The following is a 27,330-nucleotide window of genomic DNA, read 5'->3' on the forward strand; positions in this document are numbered from 1 at the left end:
CTTCCAGGTTCAAGCGATTCTCCTGCCTCAGCCTCCCGATCCGCCATCACGCCCGGCTAATTTTTGTATTTTTAGTAGAGACAGGGTTTCACCATGTTGGCCAAGCTGGTCTCGAACTCCTGACCTCAGGTGATCCGCCCACCTCGGCCTCCCAAAGTGCTGGGATTACAGGTGTAAGCCACCGCGCCCGGTCTGTAATAATATTAACAACAGCAAAAGATCATTTTGCAGGCCAGACACGTTGGCTCACGCCTGTAATCCCAGGACCTTGGGAGGCTGAGGAGGGAGATTGTCTGGATCCCAGGAGCTGGAGACCAGCCTGGGCAACTGGGCAAAACCCATCTCTACCAAAAATTAGGCGGGCGTGGTGGCGCACGACTGTATTCCTAGCTACTCAGGAGGCTGAGGTGGGAGGATTGCTTGAGCCCCATTGGTCGACGCTGCAGTGAGCCGTGATCGCGCCACTGCACTCCAGCCTGGGTAACATAGGGAGACCCTGTCCCCGACCGGCTGAAAAAAAAAATCATTTTGATATTGCAACCTCCCATCTCCATCTGCAACAACTCCCCTTTCTCAGCTCAACTGATAGGTAACCTCTAGATATGGCTGTAGTACAAGAACGAAAGGAGGTACTCATTCATAAATCTGATCCATAGTGGCGGCATTTCCGGGAAAAATGTTCCATACCCCCACCATACCGGCGACCCTATTTGCACCTGGCTGACCAGGCAATGGGGGAAAGGAGCTCCGCCTGCGCGGTGGTGAGCGCGGCCCCGCCCAGCCCGCTAGTGGGCGGGGAGAAATTGGCCACAGAGCAGTCTCCGGAAGCTGCCGCTGGCCACCCTGTTAACGTGTCCCGCGAGTGAGGCGCGTCGCAAAAGGTCGCGGCGGAACTTCCCTGCGCTTTTCAGACCATACGCTTTACGGTACTAGGCATTGCTGAGCTGGGAGATGTCGGCAGCGGGTTGGGAGGAACCGTGGGGTCCTCCCGGCGGCTTTGCGAAGCGGGTCCTGGTGACCGGCGGTGCTGGTTTCATGTAGGTAATGGCCAAGCAGTGGCTCCCCAGAAACCCCTACCTTTTCCCGCAGCTCTGCTTGCCCTAGGCAATTTGGGTTCAGCTTTGAGGGGTCCTTATTCTGATGGGAGGGTCCTAATGCACGACCTGGACCAGCTTTTCTCTCCCTGGCCTACAAGAAACTGTGACTTCTTTAAAACGCCTCTTCCAAACCTGTGTTACTCTCGCCCTTCTGTGGCCCTAGGTGCTCACCACGTCACTCCTTGAGTGCGTACAAGTTATCCTAAGTTGCTCACCGACTGCTTCCCACCCCCAGCCTAGAGCACCCCCACCCCACGATGGGCCCTGTACACATAGGCACCCCAAAAACGATCTGAGGTTTATAATAGGACATCCAAACATTTACAAATCCACTGTTGACACCCTTTTCTTCCTCAGACCCACATTCGATCAGCAAGCCCTCTCTACTTCCAAAGTAGATCCTTACGGCTACCACTTCCCACCACTTTCCCCTTTCCACCCTGGCCCATGTTTACCGTCATCTTTTGCCTAGACTGCTGCTGTAGCCTCCTGGTTGGCCATAACTGTGTCCACGCATGTTCCTTTAAAGCCTGTTGCTCACATACAAGTCAGTGTTTCTTAATCAGGTCATGTTAGGAGCAGGATTACTTCAGTGGTTCCTGCCACACTTAGAATAAAGCCCAAACTCTACCATATCTAGAAAACTCAAGAGCCCAAGCCCTACTTTTGCAACGTGCTCTGCTTTTCTGTACCTGCCGTGCTTCCCCTCTTACAGTTCTTGGAACACACCAAGACACACGCTTCTATCTTGAGGCCTTTGCACTTGCTTCCCCTTTCGTTAGGCTGTTTGCATCACTCAATTCCGGTTTTTATCCAGATACCACCTCCTCAGAGAGTTCTTACCTGACCACCATATCTAAAATAGCCTCTTTCCCAACTAGCACACTTACCTCTACCTGCAATTATATTGCGGATTTGTGTCTGCTTGTTTATTGTTTGTATCCCTACTCTAAAATGCAAACATGATAAGGACAGAGACTACTGTTCACTCAGCACCTGGAAGAATGCGTGGCCCATTCTATATAAGTCTTTAGTAATTGTGGAATGGATGAATGCAAGAGTAATAAACAAGAAACTCTCCCATCCTCCCTTCAAGGAACTCTGTGTCTAGTGGAAGAAAAGGGAATGTAAGGATTCCTGTTTATGGCCATTTGCACATTAAATCACCCCTTCTAATCTGACAAGTCACTTGGGGGACAGCATCAGGCTGGCAGGTTTCACTTAATGAGAAAGAGGACTATGGGCATGAAAGGGTAATACTTGTGTGAGAGTGCAGGTCCAGGAAGGGGGCGATGTAGAAAGCGCTGTGAAAGGAATGCCGACTACAAACTCCAAGTTCATAATTTGGTCAAGGGCTGCCCTTTCCTGGAAGCCCAACATTTTAAGTATATATGGTAAATCTGGTAGATCATTTCACTGAGATATGCCTCTGATTCCCCTTTAGGGTCCTCTGAAGCTCAGGACCCACAGTGGATATCCAACTCAGGATGGTTTCAGCTGTTATTAACCTGGGAATCCTGGGTTCAGTCTAGAACCCTCCTGAGGATTCTAGTTTAACATTACCAAAATCTTATACCAAGAAATAGCAATTGCAGAAGTTACTATTAAATATAGACAACTGACTATGCTCATAGTAATTTAATTTTTACATACTTATATCTGCAGTTCCTGAAAAGGCATGCTATGCTATAGGCATGTACAGTTGTGCTGACTGGCTCCCGTTTATCGTTCCACTTTACTCCACACTTGTGCATATATGGATGGCATCATTTGGTTAAACTGACTTTTTTCCCTATACCCAGAACCAGTGCATTCTCTCTTCTACATAGTCTAAATGGAATATAAAACTTTTGTTTATAGATACTGTTGAGAAGTTTGGTAAAAAGTTTGCGTGTGTGTATATTTAGTGTAGTTATATTGTTTTCTGTTATCTTAGAAAAAATTAAAGTTATCTTTGAGTATTTTCCTAATACTCAACATCTTAGGAAAATATTGAAGAATTTAGGGAAGTTAAGATTTTTCACTAACAAGGTATACTTTTTTTTTAAATAGTGCATCACATATGATTGTCTCTTTAGTGGAAGATTATCCAAACTATATGATCATAAATCTAGACAAGGTGAGTTTTATAAAAATGAGCTTCATGCACTGAAATTACATTTCAATTTATGTTTTTTAAAAGTACTAGAATCCTGTCATGCTGATATTTTAATTTTTTATTTAGTCATTTTAGCAATTTAGAGGCTCTATATTGTAATGTGCTTATGCTGTATTTAATCTTATTTGTCAGTTTTTGAAACTTGCATTTCTTATGGTGGTCCACAAAGTAAAGTTTTGGTTTGTTTTTTCAGTTGCGACTTTGCAAATGGACTTTTTGGATTTTCATTCAAAAAAACTATAAGAAAAATTTATAAGGCAGGTTGGTGATTATAAGCCTTAATCGGATTTTTTGTCTATTTTTTAATTGACATATCTTAGCTGTACTTGCTAGGGGGCATATGGTGATGTTTTGATACATATATATAATGTGTAATGATCAAATCAGGGTAATTGGGACATCCATCATAAGAATAACCCTTAACTCTTATGAAGCTTTGCCTGACTTGCTATTATGGACAGGAATTTTTTTCTATATCACCAATATACCAACAGTTTGAGGAACAGGTATAACGAATTCTAATATGTATAACACAGGTGTAATTATTTTCAATCACTAATTCCTTTTCTGTAAGAAGTGGTAAACTTTTCTAGCCACCAGTGGCTACAGGCAAATTTTGGCAGGAACATTTTTTTGTGTGTTTGTTTGAGATGGAGTCTTGCTCTGTCGCCAGGCTGGGTTGCAGTGACGCCATCTCAGCTCACTGCAACCTCCACCTCCCGGGTTCAAGCGATTCTCCTGCCTCAGCCTCCTGAGTAGCTGGGATTACAGGCGCGCCACCAAGCCCAGCTAAATTTTGTATTTTTAGTAGAGATGGGGTTTCACCATGTTGGCCAGGATGGTCTCGATCTCTTGACCTTGTGATATGCCTACCTCAGTCCCCCAAAGTGCTGGGATTGCAGGCATGAGCCACCACCCCCAGCCAGGAACGTTTTTTAAAGTAGAGATTTATGAAAAGGTTTTTGTTTTGTTTTGTTTTTTGGTACTTTGAAAAGGTAACAAAATTACTTGTTTTTTACTTTTAAGATATCAGAAACTTAAAATGTGTAAAAACAGCCCAGTGTGGTGGCTCACACCTGTAATCCCAGCACTTTGGGAGGCTGGGGCAGGCGGATTACGAGGTCAGGAGATCGAGACCATCCTGGCTAACACGGTAAAACCCTGCTTTTACTACAAAATACAAAAAATTAGCTGGGCCATGGTGGCTGGTGCCTGTAGTCCCAGCTACTCCGGAGGCTGAGGCAGAAGAATGGCATGAACCTGGGAGGCGGAGTTTGCGGTGAGCAGAGATCACGCCACTGCACTCCAGCCTGGGCAACAGAGCGAGACTCAGTCTCAAAAAAAAAAAAAAAGAGTATAAAACCAGGGAGCAAACACACTTTAAGAGGACATGTTCTTGTATTATAACCATTAACATCTATAGTCTAAAATAAATTGGTATTTGATTGGAAAAGCTAATGTCACTTTTTGTATTGCCCCTTCTGTGCTCTCTTCTTACAAGTTGGATTACTGTGCAAGCTTGAAGAATCTTGAAACCATTTCTAACAAACAGAACTACAAATTTATACAGGTATGAACATTTTCATGTAATTGTACTGTGACTCTTTAGTCATGCAGGGATTATAGTATCTTTGTACTTTACAAACCTGTGTAATATGAGCTTGAAAGGAACACTAATTAAAGGCCTTTTAAAAGGTCAGATAGTTAATTTCCAAAAGTACCATGTGCTCTAGAGGATACTACTTTTGATTGACAACACATACAAAGCTACATGTGATTTTTGGTACCTTAGCAGATAGATCTACCAGTAGCTGACTGAATTTACATGGTTTGTGTTTTAGTTCCTCCCTAGTCTTTCCCTATGAAGGTTGATTAACTCTGGAAGTCTCATTTTTAGACAAATCCAAAGTATAAACCATAGGACCAGTTCATTAATTTGCAAAGGGAAATGTTATTGTCAAATGAAACGATTTAACTTATGATATATGTTTTTTTAAAGTTATGCTATAAACTGTCTTTTTAACTACAAAGCTTAAAGAATATACTAACAACCATTTCATAATTCTGTATGAAAGCATTTTCTTCAGCTATTGACGAATTGTCCAGAATACATATTTTTAGAAGAATTAAATGTACATATAAACGTTAGAAGTACCATAATTTTACTTAATTGTGATAAAATGTGTTTCAAAATATCATTCCAGTTGTTACACTGTATTTTTTTGAGACAGAGTCTTGCTCTCTCGCCCAGGCTGGAGTGCAGTGGCATGATCTCGGCTCACTGTGACTCCTGCCTCCTCGGTTCAAGCAATTCTCCTGCTTCAGCCTCCCTACTAGCTGGAATTACAGGCACCCGCTACCATGCCTAGCTAATTTTCATATTTTTAGTAGAGACGGAGTTTCACCGTGTTGGCCAGGCTGGTCTCAAACTCTGGACCTCAAGTGATCCGCCCGTCTCAACTTCCCAAAGTGCTGGGATTACAGGCGTGAGCCACCGCACCCTGCCTAAGATATATTTTAATAATGGTTATCTCAAAGAGTTTTTAAAAAATACTAAAAAAAGTTTTCTCTTAATATAGTGGCCTTGGGTTGACAAAAATGTTGTGGACAACACTAGCATGGTACTTAGTAGTTGTTGGTGCTCATTAAAATATTATTTGGAAAAATAATTTGAATTAAATATCTAATATCCTAAGATGCTGGGGAAATACATCATTGGTATACTTGTTTGAGCACTTAGTTGAATTTTCAAAACATTCTCTATTAAACAGGGAGGTGGGAGGTAGGGGGATGTTATAGTAAAAATGGTTATGAATGAGAGTGCTCAATGAAACCTGACCCTTTCATGTTTGCTTTTTCATATAGGGTGACATATGTGATTCTCACTTTGTGAAACTGCTTTTTGAAACAGAGAAAATAGATATAGTACTACATTTTGCTGCACAAACACATGTAGGTAAGCATTGTTTTATGTTACAGTTATGATTGGCAGTTCTCTCCCGGCCTGCGCCCCCCTGCCCCCACCCACGTACTTAGTAATACTTATATTTGAAAGAGGAAATATCATACTGTACTAGAAAAACAGCCACTGTGTCATCAATAAACTCAGTACTTTTTAGATACTTTTATTAGCATTGCAAGGCTGTATTAGTGAAATATAACCTTGAATGCTGTCTGAAAACTGGAGTTGAACCAATTCAGGATAGTAAAGGGGAGCAATGGGGAGATGGGCCGTCAACTGTATTTTTTACGTTGTTTTTCTTAAATTTTGTTGTGGGTATGCAGATGAACATTATTTATATCATTTTGTGAATTTTAGATATTTTCTAATACTTTGATAGTTTTATTATGAAATATATTTGAAAGCATTTAGAAATACAGTCAAATAATGATAATGTGAGCACCCATGTACCTATCACCTGAACAAAAGGCAGAATGTTACTGAATCCTCTTCAATAGTAAGTACTACTGCTACCTATTACCAGATTTAAAGTTACAATTTCCTTTGCTTTTCTCTACACTTTTGCTGTTGTGTATATATATACGTATATATATAATGACGTAGAGTTTTTTTGTTTTCTCAGAATCCGTGTAGATTCATCCATGGAGTCGGATATAGATATAGTTTGTTTTCAGTGTCATTCCAGTCTAAAAAATATATATGTATACATCGTAGTTTACTTAATATACTTTATTCCTAATGGCCATTTGGGTTCTTTACACTTTGGAGCAACTTTGAACACTACTACCTTGAACATGTATCATGATACATAAATATACATTACATTTGGCTATATAACTGAGATCATAAGATCTGCATACTTCATGTTGAGATAATGTCAAACCATGTTCCAAAGTAATTATACCAACTTCCACTCCTCCAGAAGTGTGTGACTTACTGTTGCTCCAGATCTCATCAAAGCTTAGTTTTGTCAGTCTTTCCATTTTTGCCAATTTCAGTGCTGTGTAGTGGTGTCTCATGTTTCTAATTTGTATTTTCCCTGATTACTAATAAGATTAAGTACTTTTCATATGGTTTTTTGTAATTTGGATTTCTCCTTTGTGAAATGCTGTTGCGATCTTTTGTCCATTTTAAAATGGGATTGTTTACCTTTTTCTTATTGAAAGAGAAGTTTCAATGAGAAAAAATGGCAAGTAGAGTTTTTATATATTCAGGACACTAGTTCTTTGTCATTCTGTATGTTACAGATGCCTTCTGCTCTGTATGGCCTATCTTCTCACTTTTTTGATAGTGTGTTTTGATGAACAGATGTTTTCAATGTCAGTGTAGTGAATGTGTGTTTTTTCCTTTAGGCTTACTGCTTTTTCAGTTCTTAAATTCTCTCCTACCCTGAGGTCATGAAGATATATTTTTCTATATTATCTTTTCAAAGCTTTATAGTTTTGTCTTTTACAATTAGATTTGTAATCCATCTGAAATTAATTCTTATATAACACCAATTTCATGTTTTTCCATGTGAATACCAATTATTCCTGTACCATTTATTGAAAAGTTTACCAGTTTCTACCCTCTGTCATATCAAGTTTATTTTTGTATCTCTGTCTCTCTTCATTTGTTTGTCTCTGCCTGTCTGATACGCCCTATATTGACGAATACAATGATTTCATGTCTGTTAAAGCAAATCCTTCTACTTGGTTAATGATAAAAGCAGTTGTGCACTTCTACCAGCAATTTATGAGATATTTGCCAACACTTGCTGTGTCAGTTTTGTGGTTTTAGTTTCCCTGATGAAGTTAAAAACCTTTTCATTTGTTTATTGGACTATTCTCCCTCTCTTTCTTATTAGGATATCCTCTTTGGAAATTTTCTATTTAAGTTTCGTGACCATTTTGTATTAAGTTGTCAGTTTTTTCCTTACAGATTTTATATATTTTGGATTCAAGCCTTTTGCAGCTACATTCTGTGTGTGTGTGTTTTTTTTTTGAGACCGAGTCTCGCTCATTGCCCAGGCTGGAGTGCAATGGGCACGATCTCGGCTTACTGCAACCTCTGCCTCCCGGATTCAAGTGATTCTCTTGCCTCAGCCACCCGAGTAGCTGGGATTACAGGCATGCACCACCACACCTGGCTAATTTTGTATTTTTGGTAGAAATGGGGTTTCACCACATTGGCCAGGCTGGTCTCGAACTCCCAACCTCAGATGATCCACCCTACTCAGGTGATCCACCCACCTCAGCCTCCCAAAGTGCTGGGATTACAGGCGTGAGCCACCACGCCCGGCCTTTTCCCATTTTTAATGGTGTCTTATTATTAGGGAAAGTTCTTAATTTTAAATGTGGGTTAAATTATCTGTACCTTTTTCTTTAGGGTTAGTGCTCTTTCTGTCTTGATTAAGAACTTGTTTCCCACTTCCAAGGTCATGGACATGTTGTCTTATAATTCTTTTCTTAAAAGTTACTGTTTTTCCTTTTACATTTAGATTTCTTCCCCATATCCATATCAATTTGACTCAAAATCATTTATTGAAAAGACTTGACTCTTCCTCATTGTCTCTTTTGTCATGGGTCAAATGTTTTTATATGTATGCTTCTATTTCTTGGCTCTGTTCAATTCTGTAGGTCTTTGTCTATGCTTATACTATTATCACACCATCTTAATTACTGTAGCTTTATAATAATTCTTTATACCAGCAAAGCAAACCTCCCACCCTGTTGTTCCAAAAAACAACATTTGACATTTGACATTGCTGTTCCAAAAAAACAATCTTTGACATTGTTGATCTTTTCTTATGCATGGTTTGTTTTCTATATAATGAATTTCTGGTCTCACCTTTATTATTTCATTATTTATGCTTTGTTTAGGCTTACTTTCTATTCTTTTTTCTAATCTTGGTGATATATTTAGCTTATTAATTTTCACCTTTTCTCTAATGTATACATTTTAGACTATGAATTTACTTCTAAATACTGCTTTATCTGAATCCCACAGATTTTCATATGTATTTTTTCCTGATGTTTTATTCTTAAGAGTTTGATTTCTTGCTGGCTGCGGTGGCTAACACCTGTAATCCTAGTACTTTGAGAGCCCAAGGCAGGCGAATCACTTGAGCCCGGGAGTTCCAGACCAGCCTGGGCAACATGGTGAGACCCTGTCTCTACAAAAAATAATAATAAAAAATAAAACCCGGCATGATGGTGTGTGCCTGTAGTCCCAGCTACTTGGGAGGCTGAGGTGAGATCACTTGAACCCAAGAGGTGAGGTTGCAGTGAGCTGAGATTGCACCCCTGCATTCCAGCCTGGGCAATAGAATGAGACCTTGTCTCAAAAAAGAAAAAAAGAATTTGATTTCTTCTTTAATCCATGGGTTACTTAGACATGTATGTCTTAATTTCCAAACATGTATGGGTTTTCTTTTTCTTATTGAATTCTAGCTTAATTGTATATGATTAGATAACATACTCTATGATTGCAGTCCTTTATGCTACAACTTGCTTTTTGGCTCAGTATATGGTCACTTTCTGTAACTTGTGTATGTATTGAAAAGAATGTTAATTTGCAAACATTGGGTTCATTGTTCTTTACACATCCATTAGGTTAAGTTGGTTAATGATATTCTTTAAATCTCTTGTGTATTTCTGGTGAATTGAACCTTTTATCCTTATGAAGTGATCTCTTTCCTCTGGTGATGTGTACTGCTTTAAAATCTATTTTGTTTGACATTAATATAGCTGTATTACTTCCTTTTTGTTTAGTATTTTCATGATACTTTTTCCATCTTTTTATTTCTCTAGCTTTATGGGTTAGCTGCATGTCTTGTAAACAACATGTATTTGTATTTTGATTTTTTTTAAACCCATTCTGACCATCCTTGATATTTACCCTCAGTGTTTAGTTTGTTGCTATATTTGGATTTATTCCTACCATCTTACTGTTTGCTTTCTTTTCTCACCTGTTCTGTTTCCTTGGTTGCTGCTTACTTTTTTTTAAAAAAAAATGAATTCTTCCTTTGTAAAAAATTGTTTATTTAAAAAAAATTCTTGCTTGCTTTTTTTAAGGACTTGACTGAGGAATTTTTCTTATTCTCTTTTTCTCCCTCTACTAGTTTGGAAATTATATGTTCTGTTGGTACTCTTGGAGTGGTTACCCTACAAATTACAGATGTGTAATTAGCTTATCAAAGTGTAAAGTTCATCAAAACCTTTGTCCTCTTCCCATTTAATTTCCAACTCCATTTTTAGCTATTTTTAACTCTGTTTTTATCTGTGTTTGTTTTGTTTTGTTTTTTTAGGCAGAGTCTCGTTCTGTCACCCAGGCTGGAGCGCAGTGTTGTGATCTCAGCTCACTGCAACCTCTGCCTCCCAGGTTCAAGCAGTTCTCCTGCCTCAGCCTCCCAGGTAGCTGGGATTACAGGCATGTGCCACCACGCCCGGATTATTTTTTGTATTTTTAGTAGAGATGGGGTTTTGCCATATTGGCCAGACTGGTCTCAAACTCCTGACCTCAGGTGATCCGCCCACCTGGGCCTCCCAAAGTGCTGGGATTACAGGCATTAGCCACCATGTCCAGCCTGGAATTTTAAATTGATCTTATTTTATTTTGTTTTTTTATTCCCACTAGATGTCATTATTACTATTTTATATAGTCAGTAGTCATTATATTAGGGGTTTACAAAATAATATTCTAATTATGTCATTTTTCATTTATACCTGGAATATCTACATAAAAACAAGTTTTCCAGCCAGGCACAGTGGCTCACGCCTGTAATCCCAACACTTTGGGAGGCTGAGATGGGTGGATTACTTGAGGTCAGGAGTTCAAGACCAGCCTAGCCAACATGGTGAAACCCCATCTCTAAAATACAAAAACATTAGCTGGGCGTGGTAGCGGGCACCTGTTACCCCAGCTACTCGGGAGGCTGAGGCACAAGAATCACTTGAACGTGGGAGGCAGAGTTTGCAGTGAACTGAGATTGCGCCACTACACTCCAGCCTGTGCTTTGTTTAGGCTTACTTTCTATTCTTTTTTCTGATCTTGGTGATATATTTAGCTTATTAATTTTCACCTTTTCTCTAATGTATACATTTTAGACTATGAATTACTTCTAAATACTGCTTTATCTGAATCCCAGAGATTTTCATATGTATTTTTTCCTTATCTTTTATTCTTAAGAGTTTGATTTCTTGCTGGCTGCAAAGAGAGAGAGAGAGAGAAAAAAAAGTTTTCCTTATAAATTATGTGCTTACCTTGATATTTAATTGTTATAGAAAAGCCAGGTTAAATACCTGATTATTTTTATTTATTTAGTAGATTTTACTATAATGAGTTGGTTTCCAAGTATCCTCCTTTTTCTTTTTTCTTTCTTTTAGTATTGTTATGAATTTGTAGATTTTAACACATTTGATTTTTTTTTTTTTGTTTTAATCACTTGCAGTTATTTTTCTTATTTATGTACAAAATGACTCACCATTAGCCATTGAGAGGCTCTTCTAGTTGCTTCCTGAGTCCTTTTTGACATGACCTTAGCAGTCTTTGACAGCCATCTAACTTTCTGGTTTGATAGGATGTTTCAGTTTTATCTTCAATGTTTTTCCCCCAAGATCTAGAATCAGCTCTTTGTCTCAGGAGCCATTGTTCCTTTTGGTGGGAAATGGTGTTTAGAGGCCACAATCTGGGCCCTGGGAGTGCTTATTAACTGATTGGACATTGTTTCAAGGCTTTTTCAGTTAACAAAACTAGGGAATATTATTCGCCTATTTACTTAAGATTAAAGGTGACATGGGTTTATACTGAAATGTCCAATTTAGATTCAGAGTTTTTGTTTAAGTTCATCAGTCTTTCATTTATATCATCTTTTCCTTACCTTGAACGCCTTGGTTCTCAACAGCACCACCCTAATTACTCATTTACTTTATTCCAGAACACACACAGAGTCCACATTTCTTCTTTTAAGGACACCAGGTAGATTGGATTAGGACCCATCCTAAAGACCTGATTTTCACTTAATCACCTCCTTAAGAGCCCTATCTCCAAATATAGTCACATTCTGAGGTTCTGGGGGAAGGGGTTGGGCCTTAAGATGAATTATGGGGAGAACACAGTTTAGCCTATAACTCTGGATTAGAGGGAAATGCCTATGTAATTTGACTGGATATTTCCAAGTTTCCTTCCTTAGGGATTGGAAACATTTTACATCATCATTGTCAGTGTACAAAGTGTCTTTTGCCTAACAGCCTCAACAACTAAGTGATTTGTCAAATTTTTGAATTTTTGCCAGTCTGATAAGAAGTGGTATCTCTGAGTTTTTAATTTGTGTTTTTTTTTTATTGTACATGAGGTTGATCATCATAATCTTAAGGACCCATTTGTATTTCTTCATCTAAACTGTTTATGTCTCCTACCTGTTTTACTGTAGGATTGTTCTTATTTATTTAAAGTTCTTTATAAGTTGACGATACTTAACCCTTTATCTCTGTAATTTCACATGGTTTTTCCCAGTTTGTCATTTTTGTCTTTTTAATTTGTTTTTAGTTTTTTAACCATGCAAAATTTTTATATGATCAAATTTATCCGTCTCTTCCATTATTGCTTCTGGAATGTGATTCATCATTAAGGAAGTTCCTTCCATTTCCTGGTTATAGAGGTTCAGTTCTTTTAAGGTGAATTTATTTTTAAATAACTCATTCAACATTAATTGCTTTCAGCAGTAACAGACTGATCTTAAAAAGCCTAGCCCTCTAATTCATAATTTTTTAAATTTAAGAACACTTTACATTTCAGTGTATTATTTTTAAATTTTCTTCCTTATAGAATAAAAACCTTTCCTGCAAATTTAACACTGATAGTTTTCTGGGTTCTAAGAATTTGCATGTACTATGTAATTTAGGTTTAAAGCAATCATAAATATCACTGCCTGTGTATGTTATTACTATAACTGTTGCAGCTGTGGTAAATGAAGAGCCATGAATAGTACCCTCCTTAAACCTGAGTCCATCATTTGGCATTTGTTCTATCCGTTGGGTAGACTTGTTTTAGCTTTTCACTCTTTTTTTTTTTTTAGATCTTTCATTCGTACGTGCCTTTGAGTTTACCTATGTTAATGTTTATGGCACTCACGTTTTGGTAAGTGCTGCTCATGAAGCCAGAGTGGAGAAGTTTATTTACGTCAGCACAGATGAAGTATATGGTGGCAGTGTTGATAAGGTGAGCTTAGAAAATGTATATTTTATCTACTTAACCATGTACCATGATACAGTTTTATTAAACCTACACTGGGCTTTTTTCATCCTCAAATTATATACACTTGTAGCACTCTTCAAAGTGTTTTAGGATTCTGTAGAGGGACAGAACTGATAGACAGATATATAAAGGGATATTTATTAAGTATTAACTCACACGATCACAAGGTCCCACAACAGGCCATCTGCAAGCTGAGGAGCAAGGAGAGCTAGTCTGAGTCCCACAATTGAAGAACTTGGAGTCAAATGTTCAAGGGCAGGAAGCATCCAGCATGGGAGAAAGATGTAGGCTGGGAGGCTAGGCCAGTGTAGTCTATTCATGTTTTTCTATCTGCTTTATATTCTAGCCACACTGGCAGCTGCTTAGATGGTGCCCACTCAGATTGAGGGTGGCTCTGCCTTTCCCAGCCCACTAACTCAAATGTTAATCTCCCTTGACAACACCCTCACAGACACACCTAGGATCAATACTTTGTATCCTTCAATCCAATCAAGTTGACCGTGTTAACCATCACAGAATGTTATTGCATTGTCTCCTCTGTTCACATCAAGTGATACCACCCCAAATGGGGAACAACAGCCTAGTCTTGGTAGAGACTTGTTTATTTATTTTTTCATGCCCCAGAAATCTCTTTAGGTAGATTTATTTGTAATTTTGCAAGAGAATTGCAGATCTCACCTTTTTGTCCCACTCTTACACATATGATGAATGTCATTCCATGGACCAAAGCATAAGTTACACTGCAGCATACTACCTGTTCATCTTTCCCTTTCAGTCATATTGGAATGTCAAGGAGACTGTAAAATTCTTGTAAAAACCAAAATCTTTTTTTTTTTCTTTTTGAGATGGAAGTTGTGCTCTTGTTGCCCAGGCTGGAGTGCAGTGGTGCAATCTTGGCTCACCGCAACCTCCACCTCCTGGGTTCAAGTGATTCTCCTGCCTCAGCCTCCCAAGTAGCTGGGATTACAGGCATGCACCACCATGCTCGGCTAATTTTGTATTTTTAGTAGAGATGGGGTTTCTCCATGTTGGTCAGGCTGGTCTCGAACTCCCGACTTCAGGTGCTCCGCCTGCCTCGGCCTCCCAAAGTGTTGGGATTATAGATGTGAGCCACTGTGTCCAGCCTTAGAATCTATTTTTTAAAATAAATCATGCATAAATATTGTACTTTTTATGCAAAGGAAACTCCATTGTCCAATCTGTAATTTTTATAGTTGGTGTCTGCAGTGACCTCATTTTATTATTTATGAATTTACTTATTTTACCAAGACACATACACAGTGAAAATCAAATAGTCCGAAAAGACTGACAGTGAGAAAAAGTAGACCTTGACCACTACTCAATTCTTAATTCTGCTTCCAAGAAGTAACTGTTTTTCAATTCTCTGCAGTTGTTATCAGGTAAACTTCTTTGTTCATGCACCTTGCCACCCTACATCAGATCTGACACAGTAACCAGAGTGATTTTTAAAATGTGAGTCAGACCTGGCATTACTCTGCTCAAAAATCAGTCATTGTTTTACAGTGGCCTTCAAGGTTTTGGCCTTCCTCTAGCTCTCTGACCTCGTCTCCCGTGGTCTCTCCCCTCATATCAGCCTTCCTGCAATTCCTTTGGACACGCTTCTGTCTCAGGGCCCTTAACTTGCCGTTCTCTCTCTCTGCTGTATAGGATTGTTGTGCACATTAAAGAAGTTACTACATGTCCTTGGGAAAACACCAGGCACATAGGATTTAAGAAGTGGCTTTTAAAATTTGGTGATTGACATTTCAAGTTTTAACATATGCTCTGATTTTTATACTTAAAATATGCATAATTTTTTAAATATGTATTTTTAAAATTAGGAATTCGATGAATCTTCACCCAAACAACCTACAAATCCTTACGCATCATCTAAAGCAGCTGCTGAATGTTTTGTACAGTCTTACTGGGAACGATATAAGGTAAGACCTGATTGCAGAAACTCTTGAAACATTTTCCTTTGGACTTAAGTGTTAAAACTCCAAGTGGGCTTTTTTTTTTTTTTCCTAAAGATTTTTAAGTTTTCTATTTATTCTTCGGGGACAGTCTCGATCTGGCACTCAGGCTGGTCTGGAACTCCTGACCTCAAGTGATCCGCCCACCTCAACCTCCCAGAGTGCTAGGATTACAGGCATGAGCCACGCCCAGCCCAAGTCAGCTTTTAGCAGCATGCTTAGAGTAGAAGGCATAGATAGAGAAAATTTACATATTACGGAATTTTAAAACCTAATTTCCTCTATTGTCTGGACAAAATAGGACCGACCTCTTCTTATTCAGTTCATCATTAAAGGAATAACTTGAATATACATTGTTTTTCTATTTCGGTAATAGGTAGAGTGTTATAGCTAGAGTCAGAATGAGGTTGGAGTCCTGTGAGTGGAGGAAGACAGAGGGAGGACAGATCCCCTTTCTGCCGTGTGCTTCTCTCTCCATGATTTGGCTTTCGTGGCTCCTCATGAATGGGAAGTAGACTTGCCCCTGGTGGCTCTGACAGTGTCAGTAAGGGAGCCTTACCCCATATGAATTCTCACCTTGAATCTCCTACATTTGGCTTCCCACTGCTCTTGGTGAGTTTTTAGGGTGTGGATCAGAGAGGCAAGCCTTGGAATTCCTAAAGATTCTCTCACCATTTGGGTTCTGGTGGCATCGGTCCTTTTCACTTTCATAGTAGCTCTTTTTATTTGTAGGGATTGGTACAATGAAGAGAGCCAATTTAGAGTCCTTGAGGTGGTCTTTAAAATAATCAGCTGGAAAGTTCTTCAGTGTTTTGCTATCAATCAGACTTATAAACCTGTGCCATCTGTGCTCATCTTCTTGTACTAATAAAAGAATGTTCCTCTTCATTTTTTTGGAACCTCTGCCTTTAACTGAATCCTGTTCTCTCCTTTCTAGAAACCTTACGTTAGAAAAAAATCTCTTCCCTTTGACCTTAAGGTGTGTAGAATTATTTAGGCAACGGTGCCCATATTTTGAAATTCTGCTCGTCTTTAAAATAGTCATCATTATTAGACCTTTTCAAAAGCCTTAATGTTGAATATTCTTTTAAGTTTCCAGTTGTTATCACAAGAAGCAGTAATGTTTATGGACCACATCAATATCCAGAAAAGGTAAACTTTACTTCTTAATTCATGGTGTTGTTCAGTGATTGTAACTTCTCATTATTTGAAATAACCTCTTTTCAGTTATTTGTCAAAATAATATGTTGTAAATTTTACATAATTTTATATGCTGTATAACACCTCTTGCAGATTCCTTCAGACTTAGAGATTGAAGATGAGTTTTAAGTCTCAAGCTGGCTGACACTCACCAGCTGGCTTCACCACTTGGCAGAGATTTTGAAGGATCCAATGAGAATGATATATGTGAAAATACCTTGTACTTTTAAAGACTTTAAAGCATTGTAGTATACTTCTACCACTAGTGACATGCTGTAGTTGACTCCCTGTTTGCAGTCAGACCAGTATGTCAGGGTATACAGAAAGTCAAAAGCTAGCTAGCTAGTGATGCAAGAAGCTTGTATACATTAACTGTCTTAGTGTCAGCTGGCTAACTGTGCCTCAACTTATCTTTATGGTGTAGGCATGAATATCTTCCAGAAAGTACTACAAGTAATGAATAAAAACATTTAGTTTAGAGGCTGAAAATGCCTGTGCGATTGGTTCTGTACCATCAAGTCTGATTTCACATAACTTTGGCCACTTGGCCTAAATTTGGAGACTGAGTTTTTCCTCTGTCACCCAGACTGGAGTGCAGTGGCGTGATCTCGGTTCACTGCAAGCTCCGCCTCCCGGGTTCATGCCATTCTCCTACCTCAGCCTCCCAAGTAGCTGGGACTACAGGCGCCCGCCACCATGCCCAGCTAAGTTTTTGTATTTTTAGTAGAGATGGGGTTTCACTGTGGTAGCCAGGATAGTCTCAATCTCCTGACCTCGTGATCTGCATGCCTCGGCCCCCCAAAGTGCTGGGATTACAGGCGTGAGCCACGGTGCCTGGCTGGGTTTTCTTGCTTCCCAACTGGTTGCATTGATCTGTTTGCCCAAAGGAAAGGGCCATGTCATGACCTGCAGGTATTAATATTTACTTTGCTTAATTTTTCTTTGAATCCAAGAGCACTGGAATTTACTTTCTATAAATTCCTCAAGCACTTAATGCATAGGTGCTATATGTAATCCAATAAGTAAGATACAAATGTCTGCCTTTATGAAGTCAGCACAAAGGTGAGCCTTATGATGAGACCAACTGTCTGATGAAGACTTTTTCTGCATTTTTCCACTATTTAGATCATTTTATCTTCAAGTAACCTGTCTTCATGAAATAGCAAACTAAGAGTTCTTTTACTTATCAAATATTATAGTAGGTTTTAAAATGAACTGATAAAAAGAATTAGAAGCAATCCATATGTATATTTCTTAATAATCTTTTAATCTTGGTATGAGTTCAGATTCTTACTAATGAGTAAATTTCCAGTCTGAAATGATATTTAAATATTCTTTTAGGTTATTCCAAAATTTATATCTTTGCTACAGCACAACAGGAAATGGTATGTTATTATTACCTTTTTACCCATATGCTTTTCTGGTGTGTTAGAGTGTTTGGTGACACTTTCTTGAATATCATAAAGTCTTAAAGGCCACAAAATTTAATGTCCCACCCAATTTAAGAATCATTTCTCCAGTGTAATAGTTTTTTAAATAATCTGTATCTTATTTTTGTAATTTACTTGAGATAATTTCAAATCTTAATAACCTATCATAGAACTTTGAATTATAGCATTAACATTTGAAATCTATTTTTATATAATTTTACTTTCTCAAAGAACTTATTTAATTCATAGAACTGTAGATATTTCTTTAAAATGAACTGATGGTATAAAATTGAACACACGTTTCACAGGGGTCACTAATATGTTTGCCACTTTCCTACTAAGTACCCTCAGAAGGTTTGGAAATTGTTTAAGAAATATGAACAAAATTTAGAAAAGCTAGGAGAATGTGTATTTTCAGTAAAAGATTCTGGGATTCCCCATGGGAAGTGGCTTCTCTGGAGTTGTAGTACCCAGTCAATGCTTTAGGAAACTTTACCTTTTTACCCTTCATGATTTCACTTCATTTAATCTCTTTAGTTGCATTCATGGGTCAGGGCTTCAAACAAGAAACTTCCTTTATGCTACTGATGTTGTAGAAGCATTTCTCACTGTCCTCAAAAAAGGGAAACCAGGTGAAATTTATAACATCGGAACCAATTTTGAAATGTCAGTTGTCCAGCTTGCCAAAGAACTAATACAACTGGTATGTATCTATTTTAAAAGAGTGATATTTTCAAAATTGTTAGTGGCAGTAACCATTAATTTAGTCAAAATCAGTAGCATACAGTTTACTTAATTTAAAAGTAAGCAAGTAGAAAATGAAATGGATTATGTGTACCATATGTGTCTTAATTTAAGTTTTATCACCTATTTAGTAACAGCTTTTCAGGAAAAAATAATTCATTAAATGTACAGTCCCTAATTGTAAGACATAACTCATTTTTAGAAATAGAAAATTGTGTCTTAAAATAAATAACAGTGACATATAAAAAATTACATCAGTAGTTATGAATATCCGTATATATTAGGGGACATCAATTATAAATTCGTTTAATAGAAAGAGGGACTGAATAATAACCAAAATCCAATGTGTATATCTGAGCTTCAGATGGAATTTGTATAAAGTATAGAAAGTGTTACTAAATTGATGTTCATTTTAGCTGTCTTCCCCGCTATGAAGCAGTTGTTTTCTTTTTAATCAGCCATTAAATACCATTGTTATTCTCTGATCTCATTTTATAACTTGACTCAAAAGCCTTCTCCATTTTGACAGATCAAAGAAACCAATTCAGAGTCCGAAATGGAAGATTGGGTTGATTATGTTAATGATAGGTGAGTAACAAGTGAAAACACTGGGGAAAGGTTGTAAAATCTTAGGTACCTTTAAAATTATAAAATATGTGGACTTGACCAATAACTAGTTTATCTCTTTTGAATTTTCTGGTAAAACATTTTTTTCATAATCATAAGTACTATACAGATTAAGTATAGCATTATTACTTACTAGCTATGTGACGTAAAAAATTATTGACCCTTTCCAAGTCTGAGGTTTCAAACCTCCAGTGTGAAATAGGGATAATAACATCTCTCTCTTTTTTTTTTTTTTTGAGACGGAGTCTCACTGTGTCGCCAGGCTGTACTGCAGTGGTGCAATCTTGGCTCACTGCAACCTCCACCTTCCCAGGTTCACACTGTTCTCCTGCCTCAGCCTCCCGAGTAGCTGGGACTACAGACTCATGACACCATGCCCAGCTAATTTTTGTATTTTCAGTAGAGACGGGGTTGCACCATGTTGGCCAGGATTGTCTTGATCTCAACCTCGTGGTCCACCCACCTCGGCCTCCCAAAGTGCTAGGGTTACAGGCATGAGCCACTACGCCCAGCTGATAATAACATCTTTCTTATGAAAGTATTTTAACATTTATTTATAATGTATATTAAATACCTGACCCACAGCCTGGCATATAAGTCCTAATAAGGTTTTGTGTATTTGTTTATTCATTCATTGAACATTTGTTGAGTTTTTTTTATGTGTCAGGTATTTCACTTATATTTAGATCGTGGCTGAAAGAAAAAGATAAGACACAGAGAAGGTTAGGCACCTGGCATTATGGATGACTTTTTTTTTTTTTTTTAATATATACTTGATTTTACAAACTTTCTGCAGAAAACCTATTGGGAATTTTTTGTCAAGAGAAAAATTGGGTTGTGGTGCATAAACACATATCTCCTAGTATCTACATTTGTAAATATATATCTACAATATCATTTTAAATTTGTTTTGTTTTCCAAGACCTACCAATGACATGAGATATCCAATGAAGTCAGAAAAAATACATGGCTTGGGATGGAGACCTAAAGTGCCTTGGAAAGAAGGAATAAAGAAAACAAGTAAGTTATCAATTAATCATTTTGGGGTCAAGTCAGGAAAATGTAAAGGAAAAATAACTTATTTCCAGAACATTATACAAACCAGTGGAATACTATGTTGAATCATTTGTACTTTTCAGATTGCCACATTTTATATATTTCTGGTGATAGTCCTGTGTTTCCTAAGCATCTTGAATTTTATAAACCAACTTCTGATCAATCTTGCCATATCTTGTTAGCATTAATCAAACACCTATATTGTTTATTCTGAGGTACATATTTTTTCACTTTCTTCACACTCCTAAAAGGTATGTCTTTTTGTAATCACTAGTGTCTTGTATTTATTATTGTAGCTTTTTTCTTTTTTACATGTATGTAAAATAATGACCCGTCAGTGGCATCTTAGAGTTGGTGAAATAGAGCTGCAGTCTTTTTCGTATCTTGAGGCTTTTTATATTGAAACCAACAAAGGTAATACATTTAGTATGTGCAGAAAAATCTATTAAAATAAGTGCTTATAAAGTCTGTGTATATATATTAAAGCTCTATTTAGAAATGTATTCATGAGAAAAGATCTACCCAGATGTAAAAAAAAAGTTTTGATTCATAGCTTGAAATACAAAATACTTAAGTCAAATACGAAAAATAAAAAATAAATTAAAACTATCAGGTTTCTTTAAACTAAAAAAGCTTTTACTGATAGTATAGCAATATAAAATAATTTAACATATTACTGGAAGAAAGGTGCTGGGCACAGTGGCTCACATCCGTAATCCTAGCACTTTGGAGACCAAAGTGGGAGGATCACTTGAGGCCAGGAGTTCAAGACCAGCCTGGGAAATATGGCATGACCCTGTCTCTACAAAAAGTAAAAGAAAATCAGCAGGACATGGTGGCACATGCCTATAGTCCTGGCAATTTAGGAGGGTGAGGTAGGTAGATCTCTTGAGCCCAAGAGTTTGGGCCTATAGTGAGCTACGATCACACCACTATACTCTAGCCTGGGTGACGAGACCCCATTCTCTATAAAAAAAAAATGCAAGAAAGTTCACATCAACTCATTGTGACTCTGATGCAGTGTTATCATATTTATATGACCAAACACTGTATTACACTTTTTTATATAAAATAATCTTAAAATCAGAGCAGATGACTTATTTCCCACACCCCAAATTCCTTAATATCAGAATGTCTTAAATATTTATACCAACAAGTTCAGTATTGAATGACTTTTGAAGTTAAAAAGAAAAAAAATCATTGATTTTTAATTATAAATTTTTTAGGTGATTTAAATGTCTTCTGATTGACTTCATTGTTAAGTTCAAAATCAAATTGTTTACATCATTAGGCAGCCCTTGTCTGCTGCTTAGCTGATGGGCAAGACTTAGCTAGCAGGAACTCAGTAAATGTTGGTTAACTGATGTTTAGTTTTTTCTTTTTTTGTCTTTTGTTTTTTCCTATGAGTTGAATGGTACAGAGAGAATTTTCACAACTGGAAGAATGCGGAAAAGGCATTAGAACCCTTTCCGGTATAATCACCATTTATATAGTCAAGACAGTTGTCAAAGAAGAAAATTATCCTACCTCTACAAGTGGTATGAAATTAAGTGACCAAATGAAGTGCTCTCTTTTCATTTGAAATTAGATTCATGACTTTTTGTATAATATTCAAATGCAGAATGCCTCAATCTTTGGGAGAGTTTCAGTACTGGCATAGAATTTAAATGTCAAAATTCTTTCTGAAACCCTTTCTCCTGGAAACTAGGAAATAATAGGTGTAGAAGACTCTCCCTACGGGTGGCCAGGAAGAAGTCTCCTGGTTCCGATAACCATGAGGGGTAATGGTGCTGGGCAGATGGCAACCGTCACTGGTTTTGAGCTCAGTCAGCTTCCCAGCCTTTCCCAGTGTCTAAGAAAGTCTCTGAAATGTTCGTTTTTATGCAATATAGGATGAGTCTTATATCCTAATTCACCTTTTCTTTTTTTAAGATCTGATATGCTATCATTGCCTTAGTAATGGAACAAAATAAAAGCATATCTAGCACTTTTTAACTTTTGATAATTTTGTAAAATTGATGACGTTGAATGCTTTTTAAGAGAAGGATGTAAAGTTTTTATATTTTCACAATTAACCTATGTAAAACCTTGTATCAGAAATTTATCATGTATTTACTGTTTAAAATGATTTTATTTATAAAATTGTCAATATCTTAATGTATTTAATGTAGAATATTGCTTTTTAAAATAATGTTTTTATTTTGCTGTAGAAAAATTTTTAAAAAATTGATTATGTATTTTTAATCCTTCTTTGCCCTAAAGACTTTAAGATGACTTGAAAAAGTGACTGATTGGCTATTGGGTTGAGAAAGGGAAAATAAGCTGGGTGACCCCCTCTATTAAGAGTGCAGATTTTGGTATGGAGGCATCATAATTCCTCATTAGAAAGTCTTACACTTTAAAAATACCCTTAAATACCAGCTTCTCACTGTGCTTAGGGATCCCCAAGTCCATCCCTCTTCTCTTCAGTTTCTCCAATTCCACCTTTCAGGAGAGAAAGAGAGGGAAGACAAGTGTGTCAGTTGAGTTTTGCAGGAAGCAAATGCTGAGAGAAAGTAATGACTATAATGGTAAAAGAGGGAGGAAGCAAAATTGGGCAGGCTGTGCAGGCAGAAAGGCAAACCCATGTGGAGAAAATGTCTATTGTGAGAATCAGCTCTTGGCCCTTTCACAGTGGAAAGGGCCCAGTGGAGCTCATGTCCCACCAGGTAGCTGATAGGTTTCCTTGAAGAATAGTGCCACACTGGGGGCTCAGTATTTGTCTGTATTGCCAGCAGGTTGGATATTCACAGGTGGCAATAGCTGCATTGGCCGTGGTAAGTGAGAATTCATGCTGTGGGTCCCAAGAGTAGGGACCATCTGTACAGTGAGGCCTGTTCCATTCAGGTGCCCATCATGGCAGTTCTGGGGTGGCTGATGATGAAAGCTGGCTAAAGTTAACTGACCAAGTCATTTTATCTACTGGGTGGTTCAGTGCCTCTTGCTATGGTGGTTGCTTTCTAGTGAGTGTTAACATGGAATACACAGATCTTCACACTCGCCGCCCTCTCCCATAGATAGGCCTATCCATGTTTCTCCAGCCTTTACTTCCTTGTTTCCTGCTCCTCTAGACCTTTTTCTTCTAAGTCCCAAAGTAGCTAGCCAGGCTACTGCTCATGACTAAATGTATATTCTCACCACAGGTCACTACCATACATAGTGCATGAACAGGTATACTACTCAAAGCTTTTTTCTTGGAAAGGTTTTCTTTTTTCCACATTCTTTTTAAGGCCACCCCTGCATGGCTTTCAGGCAACCACCCTCCATTTTTGGCTCGCACCCACATAACAGGCCAATCCATCTGTAAACTAAGATCAACTTTTCTTCTCCTTTCAGTTGGTTGTATGGGACCCTCTGTATGGCCACAGGTATAAAGAACTAAGGTGGTGATATGAGAGTCTGGCCTACCTGCTCTTACAACTTACTTGTGCTCTCCCATTCTGCTCATGCTTGATCCCAGATGTGCCATTTCCATCTTCCAATGGACTGCTGCTGGCTCCACCTGACTCTGAGTGGGTGGGCACATTACTCTGCTAGAACTGCCGTAACAGAATGTCAGAGACTGGGTAGCTTCTACAACGGAAATTAATTTTCTCACAGATCTGGAAGCTAGAAGACCAAGGTCAGGATCAAGGTGTTGGCAGGGTTGGTTTCTTCTGAGGCCTCTCTTGGCTTACAGATGGCCATCATCTGTCCTCACATGATCTTTACTCTGTGACTAAATTTTTTCTTATAAGGACACCAGTCATATTGGATTAGGGTGTGTTTTAAAGATCTCATTTTAACATACCTCTTTAAATACTGTGTTTCCACGTATAGTCACTTTCTGAGGTACCAGGGGTTAGTACTTCAACATAAGAATTTGGAGGAGACACATTTCAGCCCTTAACAGTGGGTCCAAGTGCACTTAGCACATATGGGCAGTTCTAGATGCATGGTCATTTGGTGTCCTGTGGTCAAGCATTCTGGGTCTGCCATGGCACAGTCATTTATTTTACAAAGGAATGATTCTCCACTGAGCCTGAAATGGTGTTTCCCAGGTGTAACCATGGGACCTGCATAGTTATTCTCCACTGGGGCTCACCATAAAACCCACACTACATCTGTCTCTACCACTGACACCACCAGCACCATAGGGTTTACCACATCATATAGCCCAAGTGGCAGGAATGCTTGCACCCCAGCTTGGACCTGCTGCAAGACCTCTTTCCCGCCCCAGGCCCCTCAAAGCTGGCAGCCTTTTCTGTCATTCAGTACATAAGTTGGAGCAGTATCCCTAAGTGTGGAATGCCTTCCCTCCAGAACCCAAAGCCAGGCTCTGTGTTTCCTTCTTTGAGAAAGGGGATATAAGATAAAGCAGTTTGACTTCAACTTGGAGGGCATGTCCTGACACACCTTGATTGTTTGACTCCTAAAAATGTTACTGAAATCACAAGTCCTTGAATCTTCATCAGGTTTTATCTCCCACCTTCTGGGGTGAATGTGAATTACCAAAGCCATCAGGGTGCCAGCCACCTTTGCTCATTCTGCCTGATCAGCATGACGCCATCAATGTGATAGATCACTGTGACATTCTACAGGATGTTCAGGAGACCTGAGTCTCTTAGGAGAGCAGAACTTACTTACGTAGCCCTAAGGTGATACTGCAAATGCTCCCGGTTTCTGATTGTTCATGGTTGAGATAGAAAAGAACACATTCAGCAAATCAGTGGCTGGATACTATGTTCCAGAGGCCTTCTAATCCACTTCAGCCAAGACGATGCCACTTGAGCACAGCAGCTGGTATGTAAGTTTGCCATCGGAACCTGCTATATAAGTTTGGATATTTGTCCCCGCCCAAATCTCATGTTGAATTGTAATCCCTAGTGCTGCAGGTGGGGCCTGGTGGGAGGTGTTTGGGTCATGGAGGAGAACCCCTCATGCTTGACATTGTCTTCGAGATAGTAAGTCCTTGTGAGATCTGGTTGTTTAAAAGTGTGTGACACCTACTCCCGCCCCCCACCCCCCACCCCTCACCCCCCACCCCCCGCCACTGCCTCTCTCTCTTTTTTTTTTTTTTTTTTTTTTTTTTGAGACGGAGTCTCGCTCTGTCACCCAGGCTGGAGTGCAGTGGCTGGATCTCAGCTCACTGCAAGCTCCGCCTCCCGGGTTCACGCCATTCTCCTGCCTCAGCCTCCCAGGTAGCTGGGACTACAGGCGCCCGCCACCTCGCCCGGCTAGATTTTTGTAGTTTTTAGTAGAGACGGGGTTTCACCGTGTTAGCCAGGATGGTCTCGATCTCCTGACCTCGCGATCCGCCCGTCTCGGCCTCCCAAAGTGCTAGGATTACAGGCTTGAGCCACCGCGCCCGGCCACTGCCTCTCTCTCTTGCTCCTGCTTTTACTGTGTAATGTGCCTGCTCCCAATTTGCCTTCCGCCATGGGTAAAAGCGCCCTGAGGCCTCCCCAGAAGCCAAGGGATGTCAGCACCATGATTGTACAGCCTGCAGAACTGTGAGCCAATTAAACCTCTTTTCTTGTAAATTACCCAATCACAGGTATTTCTTTACAGCAGAGCCACTCCTTAATTGAGCTGGCCTTGATTGCAGTAATTCACCAGGATCTACCCAGTTCCAGCAGTGGCCACATTGGTGAATTAAATGGAGCTTTGGTGGGGGCCTCTCTGCATCCTTGAGATCTTCCAGGGTGGCATCATCTTCACCTCCTCCAAGATGTGATTTTGTGTTTTAAACTGAGACGGGGGGTTGGTGGGGAGTCTCACTGTGTTGCCCAGGCTGGTCTTGAACTCAGGGACCCAAGTGGTCCTCCTGCCTCAGCCTTGATTCTATCTAAAGTGTTGGGTCATGGGGGTGAATCCCTCATGGCTTCTTGACACTGTCTTCGTGATAGTTCTCATGTGATCACTGCTCCCAGCTATGGTTTTGGTTTTGATTTACTATCTCAGCCAGGGCAGTGGCCCAGCTGAGGCAGGTTTGTTACGTTTGCTTCAGCCAAGGTTAGGGCACTGGCTGGGAAAATCTAGGACTCTGACACAAGGATGAGATTGTCCGAGTGGATTCCTTTAAAGACGTCTGCAGCTTTTAAACTATTAAATCCTGAGTTTGGTCTTGGGCTTCTTCTGTTCTCCCACCTCATGATAAGGCCCTCACACTTAGTTGTCACTTATTTCTTGTTCTTAGCTTTTTGTTACCCATCTGGAGGGCATCAGTACAACTTATTAAAGACCAACAATTCCACTGCCCTTGTAAGACTTGTTCTCCTGAGCTTTTCAAGTGCCTGGATTGTTGCAGTAAGCAGGGCAGGGTGGTCCCCTTCCCAGGAACATTCCCCCGAGTCACCACTATGAAAGTTTTAGCAACTACGTCGCTACCTTATGCTAGGGACTATTTATGTCCCTGTCTCACCCAGGATGGTATTCTTATGACCAGCCAGGCAGAAAGTGATCCAGTCTAAACCCATCTTATCAACTGTTTTGTTAGACCACTCTTAGAAGTGACTGTGTCGTCTGGGTCCTCTGGGAAGTAGGGCTGAGGCCAAAGTAGAGGTGCTAGCAGTTTATTGATAGGATGGGGAGTTAATGCTTCTGAAAAATACAAAAGAAGAAGAAATCTTCAGGCTGCAGCATAAATCAGACAGCTGGGTTTTAAAGGATATCAGATAGCTGTGAAAAGGAAGGGGTGAGGAAGAGGGTTGGCAGAGTGAGCCTCAGAATCTCATCCAGCTCAGTAGGGATCTGCAGAGCAAAATCTCCTGAAAAAAGTCCCACCTGGGCAGAAATGGCTGGGTTCCCTGTTGTGCTCAGCCATTGG

At 39.2% G+C, this 27,330-nt stretch overlaps 1 protein-coding gene across 4 annotated transcripts; it reads left to right on the plus strand.

Moving 5' to 3' along the window:
- Positions 1-817: 817 nt before the first annotated feature.
- TGDS (TDP-glucose 4,6-dehydratase) lies at positions 818-22,717 on the plus strand. Of its 4 annotated transcripts, none has more exons than XM_033177429.1 (12): positions 818-1,037; positions 3,150-3,216; positions 4,757-4,825; positions 6,121-6,211; positions 13,275-13,417; positions 15,295-15,393; positions 16,519-16,578; positions 17,968-18,011; positions 18,594-18,759; positions 19,330-19,388; positions 20,350-20,447; positions 21,891-22,717. In XM_033177429.1, exons 1-12 carry the CDS (start codon positions 952-954, stop codon positions 21,959-21,961), a joined length of 1,053 nt encoding a protein of 350 aa, XP_033033320.1. In that variant the 5' UTR covers positions 818-951; the 3' UTR covers positions 21,962-22,717. The 4 variants fall into 4 exon arrangements, with proteins under 4 accessions (XP_033033320.1, XP_033033321.1, XP_033033319.1 ...); XM_033177430.1 differs by having other exon boundaries at positions 21,855-21,969; XM_033177428.1 differs by lacking the exon at positions 21,891-22,717 and having other exon boundaries at positions 20,350-21,072.
- The last annotated feature ends 4,613 nt before the right edge of the window (positions 22,718-27,330 follow it).

The sequence above is a fragment of the Trachypithecus francoisi genome, unplaced genomic scaffold (genome assembly GCF_009764315.1).
Source record: "Trachypithecus francoisi isolate TF-2019V2 unplaced genomic scaffold, Tfra_2.0 Lachesis_group18, whole genome shotgun sequence".
NCBI lineage: Eukaryota > Metazoa > Chordata > Mammalia > Primates > Cercopithecidae > Trachypithecus > Trachypithecus francoisi.